Consider the following 12205-nt stretch of genomic DNA (forward strand, 5'->3'; position numbering starts at 1 on the left):
ATGTTTATTTTTTTGAGAGAGAGAGAGAGAAAACATGAGCAGGGGAGGGCAGAGAGAGAGGGAGACACAGAACCCGAAGCAGGCTCCAGGCTCTGAGCTGTCAGCACAGAGCCCGACGCGGGGCTCGAACTCACGAGCCTTCGAGCTGTGAGATCATGACCTGAGCCGAAGTCGGCCGCTCAACCGACTGAGCCACCCAGGCGCCCCTCAGCACCAAAATTTAAACACATTCTTTGAGAGTTTATCTTCTGTTTACCTAGCAGTTAACCTTTTGTTGTGGATTCATTTCATTTTTTAAGCAACTGGGGCAGAGTAGGGGAATGCGTGGGTGACTCAATCAGTTGAGCATCCGACTTCAGCTCAGGTCATGATCTCACGGTTCGTGAGTTCGAGCTCCGCATCAGGCTTTCTGCTGTCAGTGCAGAGCCTGCTTTGGGTCCTCTGTCTCCCTCTCCCTCTGCCCCTACCCCACTCACACGCGCGCTCTCTCTCTCTCTCTCTCTCAAATATAAATTAAAAAAAAAAAATCAAGCAACTGGCATGTACTTTAAAACGTTTATTATGTAGTCACCAGTAATCTGTAGCCATGAAAATTCATGATCATTGATATCTTCAGGTATTCTTAAAATAATCATACCTGCTCGCCAGCTCCTTGCTCTCTGACTTGGTAGCTTCTCTGTTTCATCGGTATTTTTCCATTTTCTCGAAAATCTCCACTTTTCAGTTTGCAGCTAAAATTGGAGCCAAGTAACATGTGTGTCTTCCTCTCTGGTGTTAGTACTTAGTGTGGAGGGCGGGGAGCCCCGCCTGCCATGAAGAAGCAGAGCTCGCTGTCCCTGGCCCAGCCCTCAGGATCAGGTCTTGCTGTGGGTTCCATCTTATGGCTTGGTGTGACTTTCCCAAATGGAATGCATTTTCCCCGCTAGCTACATTCCTTCCATGTTCTTCCCACATCAGCTGGAAGTAACCAGTTGGTTCTGGATCCTGCCCACAAATTCTTAGCTCTTTTGCTTCTTGGTCCCCTCAACTTGCCCCTCGATTTAAGGGACTGATGTTTTTGAGATCCAGGATTATGTTGTTGAGTAAAGCAAATCTCATTTTTTCCGAGGAATGCCTGAAGTTTAAGGCTTGATTCCGGAAAACAAATCACGACAGCAGTACCTATAATTAATGTGTATTGCGTGTTTACCACATGCCAGGCATTGTACTAAGCAGGTTGCATCCATTAGCTTAGTACATCCCCGGCAACCTTTAAAGCAGGTTCAGTAGTTGCCCACAGTTTTTAGGTAAGGGACATAGAAAAATTAAATAGTTTGCTCCAAGTTATACATTAAAGGGCAGCTCCAAGATTTCGAACCCAGGCAGCTTGACATCAGAGTCCTTCCCCTTGACACTGTATTCAGCTGGTAGGCAAAGCTTTGCCTGTGTCTTGTTGAATCTTGAGTCTCATTGAAGAGTAGACAGGAATTTGGTGTTTTAACGTATTAAAACCTCTCTGCTTCCGCCTTCTAAGAACAGATTATACTTAATGCAATTTTCCCTGAAAAGACAGGGATACGTTTCAGTACGTAGGACCATATTCCCTTTATGTGAAGTCAGATTGCTTGTTATGAAATGTGAAACTACATCCATGCTATACCGTTATCTTTATTAAATTAAAAATATTTATTAGGTGCACAGAATATAAGATCTTAAAGCCAGTTTGTTCTCATAGGTGATTAGGTTTGGTTTTCTCTCTCCCTTTATGAAAATCTTACTGCCTCAGAGAGCCAGTGAAATTCAGAATGAGTTCACGTGAATTAGGAGGCCCTACTGTATGACTCCCCCAATTACAGTGTGACTCAGTATTGGGTGTGAAGAAGTACAAAAATATGGTTAAATGCATTAAAAGCCCTCATTAACTGTCTTCATCCTCGCCCCCCATTACTTTTTCAATGCCATCCATTGGTAGGCATAGGCAGGTTAGGGGATTTGAGGCCCAGTCCTTGGACAGTTGGTGATCAGCAAAACTAGCATTGCTTCCCAACTTTTTGTGTGTTGTGGCATACGCAGAAAATGATCATATTTTCTCTGGGGTAGACAGATGAGGTTTCTTGAGGCCGGAGGTGATCCACTGCCCCTGACCCATAGCCTTGGGTACACTTGTAATCCATTTCTAGCACACCAGTTGGAAAGCTCTGCCACGGCATATGGCTGCAAGTTTATAAGCATGTTACGTATATGAAAGTAATCTGTAAAGTATGATGTGCTATTTTATTAATAATTAATTAAGACACAGATACTTGTTATATAAAAAGACATTGTAAACTGTGATTTTTTTTCCCCCAGTTGTTTTGGGAGCCGTTCTTAGAGAACCAGGTGCAGATGCCAGACTAATTGCTGGAGTTAAGGTCCTGTATGTGATATATGGCACAGTAATGAGGAGAAGTAGAAACGCTAACAGTCCAGGGTGATAGGCAGTCAGATGTTCTACCACTGAGCTATCCCCGCTAATCTGGGGTGATTTGGTGCAAGGCTTCTTATAGGAGATCAGACAGCTGGTGAGATTTGTTAACGGTTTTACTATTTCTCCTGTAAGATTTCCTACCCTCTTTTCTGCCTGTCCCACTTCTTTCTTTTCTCAAGTTCTGCTTTGTTGGTAAAGTCTTTCTGTAGGTCAGCTTCTCCCGTAGGTGAAGGTCACACTCGATCCTCCTTTCTACCGTCATAACTTGTACTTGGCTTTGCCGATTGTGTTTCCAACGTTGTATTGTTGTCTGTTTCACACATGTCTTTCCCCAACTAGATTGTGAGTCCCTTGAAGTTAAGGCTGCATCTGATTTAATTATTGTAGGCTGAGCTACATCCAGCTCACTTTATTACTTTCCATCATTAGGCAGGGCTTAAATGTTCTTTGAATTGAGCTGAAATTTGTCTCCCTGGGCCTTTCTCCCATTAGTCTTCATTCTAACATCTGAAACAACTCCAGAGTTAACGTTTATGTTAGTCATTCTTACATTTGAATCATCTCCCATGTATGGTTCTTTATAGTCTTTATTGCTCTGGACTGAACATTTTTATTGTTGAAATTTTGCTTCTCTGGTTTTTCTTTTCTTTTTCTTACTAGTAAACTTCCTTTCCCTCTCTCAGTGTGGGGAATCACAGAATTTTAGTATTGAAAGGAGCTAGAATTTACCTTGTCTTGGTCCTTCATCAAACTAATATTCTTTGCCTACTTGCTGATTGACTGAGATGGAGATACAGATATTTTGGGGCAACACAATATTTTGAGTATTTCATTCACTAGGAATAATGACGAAGTTTAGATACAATGGATTATAAACGTTCTTCATCTTTCATTCTGTTTTAAAATGTACCTGCTGCTGGATGTCTTAGGAATGATGAGCAAAATAGATGTTTGATGCTGAAGGAGTGTATCTGCAGTACAGAAAGAGCTTCAGATTTTTATAGCATTACCATTGAGAATTTGACTCTAAAGTCAACCTTCCTGGGCTTTAATCCTGGATCTACCACATGCCAGTTTACATGACTTAATCTTGAGTAAATTACTTAATCTCTGTATGTCTCAGTTTCCGTATTTGTAAGATAAGGTTAATAATAATGTAGGGTACTGTGAGGTTTAAATGATTTAGTACTCGGAAAGCACGAAGAGCAATGCTCGGCGCCCAGCAGATGTTCAGTGTATAGTGACCGCTGCTGCTACCAGCCTGTTCCACCCCCAGGACTGTGGAGTTACGCAAGCATCTGGTGAGATGTGGGATGCATCCGTGTAATTTCTGGTCCAGTCTTACCGACTTATCATGTACTTGTGATATAAGCCTCTTATCTTAATAAGAGGCCCAACATCTCATGGCCCGCATCAGAGCATGATTTTCCCAGAATGAGACCACATCTGTGGAGCACTGAAGTATTTTGTTTGCCATAAGGTTTTACTGTAGGAGTGGTTTAAGAAATGGCAGAAACACCCGTTAGCTTTTGGAGTCTGTTCCTTTGAAACCAACTTGCTAGGAATACATTTCCTGACTTTTTAAAAAGTAAATTCATTTTCTTCATTGACATTCTGTAAACACAATACTGGCAACTTATATTTTGTGGAATATAATGTGTTCAAGTGGATTTAATTTTCCGTACGTAGTAAACTGCTTTTAATAATGCATCAGAGTAAATTTTTTTCCTCTGTTCTCAGGTTGCTATCAAGATCATAGACAAGACCCAGCTGGATGAAGAAAACTTGAAGAAGATTTTCCGGGAAGTTCAAATTATGAAAATGCTTTGCCACCCCCACATCATCAGGCTCTACCAGGTAGGTTCCCTAGTGGGGTAGCGTATGGCAGCGAAGAATCCAGGATGGTCATTTTATGTGTATAGGTGCCTTTGCGGAAAAAGTGTGTGGGTGAACATCTCCAGCTTTTCTTGGTTTCTGTGTTCATATGTTTATCCTCCTGTTTTCCCCACCCTTTTATCTCCACATTCAGCACTTATGTTTTACCTGGCTCTTTACTAATAAGCTCTACCTTACCCATGTAGGCCTTTTACATTTGTTCTTTAAAGCTTGGGGACCATTCTTTGTGAGAATTACACAAAAAGATTATTCAGAAGATGACAAGAACTGATTTATGTAGGTCCAAATCCTAAAACAGAATGGGAAAGCCAGAAGGAACAGAGAATTCTTAGGGATGAAAAGCTACAGGTGAATATAACATTATCTTTTTCTAACATCACTTAAATGCTCATTTCTGTGATCCTGGTATGACATATGATGGAAAAGGATATTTTAACTATGGCCTCTTTGGTCAGTCAGAACCCACCTCTTTTCTAGTAGGGTCCTAGATTACGTTTTCTGAGGTAGCATTTGATTATTTTGGTAACCGTGAGATTGATTTTGTGTAATGGAAGAGATTTCCCTTCTAGTTTTCTTACCTTCCCGAGAAGCATGCATATTTCATGCCACCCTCAACAATTCCCTTGCTTTACTGCAAAAGCAATAAGTCTAATGGCTGGAATTTCAAGCCAGATAGGAAGAGAGGACCTTGCCTTAGCAGGCTGGTGGAAGAGATATTTTGGGAGAGGTGGGGCTTTGGGGTGCTTCTCAAATTGCAGTGTGTTGGCAGTCACAAGCTCTGCCTCTGCATAAGGCCAGCCCTGCTTGCTGCTTTCTACCAGAACAGCCATCACCTAGTTGTTCAGGAAGTGGCCACCCACTCGGTTCATTTGCTGCTGTTACTCTGCAGTAAAGGTTACTGGCCCAGACATGGCACCATGTGTAAGGGTGGAGGCACAATGGGCAGGCTTTCAGAGTCTATTAACTTTATGGAAAGGAAAGCATGTTGTGATGTTAGTGTGTGTGGTTAAGGCTACAGCTTTAGGGCTCTTTTCTGGCATCAGCTGTTCACATAATGAAATGAATTAGATCAGCAGGAGCCGACTTGTTGAAATTTATCAGACCAAATTCTGTTGAGCCACACCTACGTTGTGCCCCAGAAGCAAACTCATGAAAGCTTCTTGGTGTTGCCTGAAGACTTAACGTCTGCAAACTCGGAGGTGTCTAACCTCTGTTTCCTTCCTATCCTGATCAACTGAGTAAACTTCTTGACCTCACTTTTTAAAATAAATCATCTTTAAATAATTGAAGGGTTATTAGGCCAACTTTCCTCAAGAGGTTAACTTGGAGGTATTAACCTTAGAACTGAATTCTCCAAGTTTATCTTTCTTACCCAGGATTTCATTAGCTTATAAGAAGTCTCAGTTTCAGGCATGACTTTGAACAATGCCCTCTTTTAAGCTTTAATTTTGCTCTCTGGCAGCTAGTATTGTTAATAGGGGATTCTGAGCTGCCAGGGTGAATGGCTGTCAAATTGTCTTTATAAATAGTATCAAGGTAGTTTTCAGGTCATTTGCCAAATCGTCAATTTGTAGAGGAAGCCAAATATAGGTAACTGTATAGGAAAGTTTTTGAACTACTGAAAAATTTAAGAGTAAAAGAACATTTACAGTCAATAAAAGACCTGGGGGTACAAAGGAGATATACGATTTTTTTTAATGTTTATTTATTTTTGAGACAGAGAGACAGAGCATGAACGGGGGAGGGGCAGAGAGAGAGAGGGAGACACAGAATCGGAAGCAGGCTCCAGGCTCTGAGCCATCAGCCCAGAGCCCGACACGGGGCTCGAACTCATGGAGCGCGAGATCGTGACCTGAGCTGAAGTCGGACACTTAGCCCACTGAGCCACCCAGGCGCCCCAGGAGATATACGATTTTTTAAAATTTTCTTTTTTTTTTTTTACTCAACACCTGCATATATGTAGAGCATTGACATTTTGTTGTGTTAATCAACATACAGGAAGATCTTGGAAGCAATGCATGTAACAAACAATGAGCTAATACTACCAGTATATGGTTTTTAAAAATTAAAGAGAAAAAAAGTACAATACAGTTACTAAATTGAAAAAGTAACGTGCACTCATGTGACAGATTACCATGAAACCATACCGAAGAAGAGAAGAGATTTACTATTATAACACATAATGCTGTTACATGATATTGATGTGTAAAGATATCAAAGGTCAAGTAACTGGGAAATAATTGAGCAAAATAATTACCAATGAATTATGGTGCAAGTCTAAAGCTGTATTGCCCAGTATGATAGCCACTGGCCACACATGGCTATTGAGTATCAAAATGTAGCTACAGCAAATGAGGAACTGAAATGATAATGTTTTGGACTACTGGGATAAATAAAATACTAAATTTTAAAAATACTTTTTTAAAACTTATTAATATGGCTGTTAGAAAAGTTAAAATTATATATGAGGCCTACGTTGTATTTCTGTTGATCAGCATTGCTCTAGAATGATACGGAATAAATGACTTATGGACAGTGTTTCCTTTGGGGGAATAGGATGAGGGGGCTGGGAAGAGGAAAATCTTTGGGCTTTTGTTCATATACCGGCATTTAAAAAATTTATCATGAGCATATATACTCATACATTACCTTAAAAAATATTTAGTGATAAAGGTAAAAAAGGAAGAAAGGACTGCCAACACAATAAAACTAAATAAAAAAGGCAAAATAGGGACCAAAACAAAATACAGATGAGTAATTTATATTGCAGTGTTGAATATTTACATGATTCTTCCCAATTTTGAAGAAATGGATGGCAGGGAGGAAAGTTGTCCTGTCCCTTAAAAAAACATACCCATATGTGATTTCTATGCAGTTCTTAAGTGATTCCCACCATTTTCCCTAGGCTTTTTTTGTTTTGATTGGGTCTTGGGGGGAACATTTTTGAACTTGGAAGTGATCAGTGTCGAATGTGAATTTTCTGGTTTTCGGCAGCTTCTTTGCTTCTCAGTTTTGTGGAGCTTACGAGATTGCAGAGGCCTCATGAAACAACAAAACGTCCGTCTCAAGTAGTAAATCCTTCCTACGTTTAAGAACGTGAAGAGATCCCTATTTCCCCCCTTTCTTCTTGATAGCATTTATGTGTGTCTCCCCTCCAGTGTTTTAAGTTTCCTGTAAGCAGTAATGGTTATTAATACTTGAGACAACAAAAGAGGATTCATTAGTTTCTCTTCCCATGATATCAGCCTGTCATTTGTGTCACTATCTGTCGCTTTCCTGCCTTTGTACCAGGTTATGGAGACAGAACGGATGATTTATCTGGTGACAGAATATGCTAGTGGAGGGGAAATATTTGGTAAGTACCTCTATTGCATTCTTTAAAGAGCTATTGAGCACACTGTTGCAAACCTAAAATAGCCATTCAATGAGTGGCTGTCACGTGATGCTGTCCTTTTCAATCAAGAATTTTCATTTATTTTGGTTTACCTGTTTAAGTCCCTTCACCCTCTTTGTTTCCGCAGCAGAGGTGTTCTGTTTATTTCCATCAGGTGGTAACAGTTGGGATTAAAGATCTGCAAAAACAAACCTCCCTACTGAACATACAGCAGGTGCCTGCAGCCAAGGGTCTTTGCTATTGCTACATCTGCCTGGGGTCACCTTGTGTGGCAGAACCCCCGCAGTGTATGGGCCTCTGTTTTGTGTGAAGGAGCCCCTTGGAGCCAACAGTCTCATTCTAATGCTTTCTTTAAATTTTGTTTACATATAACATGTAACTGTATTCCTTACTGCATGTTCCCAGCTCCCTTGATGATTCTTATAGTTTGGGAGGTTCTGTCTGCAGTAACTTTTTTTTTTTTCTTAAACACTTAACACAACATCAGAATTAAACAGTGGGATTTGTTACCAGGAAATCAGACTTTTTGAGGTGGTAAAAACGGGCCAAAGGAAAAAAAAAATTTTTTTTTTTTGTAACAGTGATAAATGGAGTCCAGTAGAGGTAAAGGCTAAACTTTTCACTTTTAGATTCACATATCTTGTTATTTTTAATTTTTTTTTGTTTGTTTGGTAAGTAACTACAGAGAAATGTTTCTTCTTTAGGTTCATCTAGTTTATTTATTTTTTGGATTATGTTTTAGTTTACATTGTGGTCAGATTTTTTTTTTTAAGTTTTTAAGTGTATTTAAAAGTATGAGATAACATTGAAAGTAGAATCTTCTTTTTTTTTTTTTTTTTCATGTTTATTTTTGAGAGAGAGAGCATGCACGCAAGTGGGGGAGGGGCAGAGAGAGAGGGAGACAAAGAATCCGAAGCAGCTCCAGGCTCTGAACTGTCAGCACAGAGCCTGATGCGGGGCTCAAAGTCAGACGCTTCACTGACTGAGCCACCCAGGGGCCCCTACAGTAGAATCTTTTTATTAGTGACTGGTCATTTGTGACTGTATGGATTTTGCGTCTGTGTGTGTTAAAACTTTTCCTTGAAATCTTACAATTTGGGCCTAAAAATCTTCAGAGTCTTTTTTCAAGGGTGTATTTTCATTTCCTAATAATATTTTTAATTGACTTTGTGTATGTGCTGGTGTACAATAGTAGTCTTGGGAGAAAAGAGGCCTTGTTATCTTAATATTTATAATAATCAAAGACTCAAATCCATTGCATATCAGATCTACCTTGCTCTTCAGAAAAACAGTTTTTAAAAGTACAGAAAAGGTAATAATGCCCTGGTTAGAGATTCTTTGTGGAAATGTAGCTTAAGGCATGAACAAACAGAATAGTACTTCTCTTGGTATTATTATAAAAGACCTAGATGAAAAAGAAAATGATGTATTACCTAAATAAATCATTGTGACTGCACAGGGATATGACTATTGCATGAGCTCCGGTTTTTAAAAGGATGGAAAGGCTTATAAAAGATGAAAAGATGGGCATGATCAAGAACATGAACTTTGGAGGCAGTTCGACCTGGTTTTGAGTCAGCTACTTGCCCCCTATTTGCTGTTTTGATTGGAGCGAGTTATCAAATGCTTCTGGGACTCAGTTTCATGGTCTGTAAAAGTGAAGTCTTTAATATCTGCCTCACAGTTGTGAAGATTAAACGATATCACACAAATAGATCCCTAGCACTTTGCTTCCTTCACTTCCATGTCAAAGAACAACTGGGCAGTTGACATCTGTCATGACAGGATGAGGATCTCCGCTGACCCGCTTCCCAGTGAAACGTGAAAAGTGCTGAAAACCCCCAAAACCATGGTTCTAAGTGTGAACAGCAAATGAAGACATTTATTCAAGAGCATCTGTGAAAATTTGGTAAGAAATGAGGCTGTGGTTTTTAAACCATTACTTCTCCCTCCTTGTCAACTCAGGGGGAGATTCCAGTTCAGACTACAGCACCCTCCAACTCTAACCTAGACTAATGGCTCCTGGAGGAACAGGACATCAGCATTCTCTTCCAGTCCCCAGCTGCCTGTTACTGCCAAGTCCTGGGTGAATGTAGTTTAGGAGCAGGGACTCCCTTCTTCTGCCTAGCCTCTAGTTGTAGAGTTTGGTCGCAGCACACTGAGAATATTGGAGCCCAGACTGTTCTTGCCTCAGATTGTAAGTTGGTAGTTCCATCCCACGAGAGGAAAACTGAGAGGACCCCAGACTGTGCCCCTCTCCTTCCAGTGAGCTCTCTGCTCCTGTAGTGGGAGTGCCACTCGGAGGGAACTTTGCCTTTGTCCCCCACAGCTCACTTCAGACCCCTGGCTCAGAGATTTGCCTAAAGAGAGGCACAGACCTTAAGACATAGCTCCTAATTTGTTCACAAAGGAACTGACTTCATTTGCAGCAGAGTATGAAGAAGTTCAAGGCTAAAAGCATTCATAAGAACAGTGGAGGTTGTGGTAAAGGCATTTGAGAGGAGATTCAAGGTACAAGCTACCCCATAGGAGATCCAGGGAATAAAACATCGAATGAGCCTTCCAGAGGTCTGAACAAAAGTCAAACACTGATCTCAGAAACTATTCCTTCAAAGGAATCAGAATTTGATTGTTTAAAGACCAATTTATTCCCCAGGGCATTGTTGAAAACAATAGAGCAACCAGCCAGCAATTATTGGAGTTTAACAGCTGGGTGTGGTTAAGGAAAGACAGGAAGAGAGCCCTCCGCAACCATGGAGATCCCGTGAGCTGAGGGTAACTGTGGATATACCAAATCGGTGCTTCCCTGTGGAACAACAACAGAAGCCGAACACTATGGGAGACTAAACTTCACTGACACAGTCCATTAGTCACGAAACAAATAAACAAGCAGGTAACAGTAACATGTGCTGGAAGGGGAGAAGTGTACCAGTACCCAGAGGTGCGATGATATATTATCTGAAATGTGTAGTTTCCAACAACAAAAAAAATATGAACCATGCAAAGAAACAGGAAAGTATGACCCATGCACTGGAAAAAAAGCAAGCCAAGAAACTGTCGGAGACACCAGACAGTTTCTTTAAGGTAGCCGTTATAGACGTGTTCACAGAAATAAAGGAACTCACGATTGAAGTGGTAAAGGAAGATATGGTGACAATGTCACATCAAATTAGAGTTTCAATAAAGAAATAGAAATCATTTTTTAAAAAATGAACCAAATGGAAATCATGGAATAGGAAGGTAAAATGACTGAAAGAAAGAATTTATTAGAGAGGCTTAACTGTAGATTTGAACTGGCAGAAGACGAAGCAAACGTGTAGTGTAGATAGATCGATGGAGAATATGTAATTTCAAGAAGAGGGAGCAAAACGAGGAACAGAACTTAAGAGAAACGTGGGCACTAGGACGTGCAACTACATAAGCCTAATGGGAGGACCAGAAGGTGAGAGAGAAAGGAAAAGAAAAAATATGAGAGGAAATGATGGCTGTGAACTTCACAAATCGTAGAAAAATAATAACCTAAATATGCAGAAAGCTAAACAAAATCCAAGTAGTATTTTTAAAAATATTTTTATTTGTTTTTGAGAGAGAGCACAAGGGGGGAGGGGCAGAGAGATTGGGAGACACAGAATCCGAAGCAGGCTCCAGGCTCTGAGCTGTCAGCACAGAGTCCGACGCGGGGCTTGAACTCATGAACTGCGAGATCATGACCTGAGCCTAAGTCGGGTGTGTAACCGACTGAGCCACCCAGGTGCCCCAAAATCCAAGTAGTATTAAACACAGAGATCTTGAAACAGTTACATAGTGAAAGAATAGTGAAAGTCAAAGACAAGGAGGAAATACTGAAAGCAATGAGAGATAAATGACATGTCGCTTATAAGGAACCCCATTAGGTTAGCAATGACTTTTTAGCGCAAACAATGCAGGCCAGAAGGCAATAGGATAACATTTTCAAAGTGCTCAAAGGAAAAAAAAAAACAAACAAACTATGAACCAAAATCTTACAGACACCCAGTAGAGGTGTCTTTCAAAAATGAAGGCAAAATAAATACTTTCCCCGATAATCAAAACCTGGGAGATGGGGCGCCTGGGTGGCTCAATTGGTTGAACATCCGGCTTGGGCTCAGGTCATAATCTTAGGGTTCATAGGTTTGAACCCCCCGCCTGTGTCAGGCTCTGTGCTGTCAGTACAGAGCCTGCTTCAGGTTTCTCTCTCCCCCTCCCCAATTTGCGTGCATGTGTTCTCCCTCTCCCTCTCCCTCTCCCTCTCCCTCTCCCTCTCCCTCTCCCTCTCCCTCTCCCCCTCCCCCTCCCCCTCCCCCTCCCCCTCCCCCTCCCCCTCCCCCTCCCTCCCCCTCCCCCTCCCCCTCCCCCTCCCCCTCCCTCTCCCTCTCCCTCTCAAAAATAAAAAACTGGGAGAATTCCCAGATAATCAAAAACTGAGGACTCCACTTTACAAGAAATACTAA

At 41.1% G+C, this 12205-nt stretch overlaps 1 protein-coding gene across 10 annotated transcripts in view; it reads left to right on the forward strand.

Annotated features, from left to right (window-relative positions):
* The window catches only part of SIK3 (SIK family kinase 3), a 241684-nt gene that overhangs the window by 116955 nt on the left and 112524 nt on the right, over positions 1-12205 (forward strand). For all 10 annotated transcript variants that reach the window (XM_078432773.2, XM_060604824.3, XM_078432769.2 and 7 more), the window contains exons 2-3: positions 4187-4303; positions 7634-7697. In XM_078432773.2, coding sequence (XP_078288899.1) covers positions 4187-4303; positions 7634-7697 — 181 coding nt within the window. The remainder of the gene's footprint in view (positions 1-4186; positions 4304-7633; positions 7698-12205) is intronic.

Source organism: Panthera onca, chromosome D1 (genome assembly GCF_046562875.1).
Source record: "Panthera onca isolate mPanOnc1 chromosome D1, mPanOnc1 haplotype 2, whole genome shotgun sequence".
NCBI lineage: Eukaryota > Metazoa > Chordata > Mammalia > Carnivora > Felidae > Panthera > Panthera onca.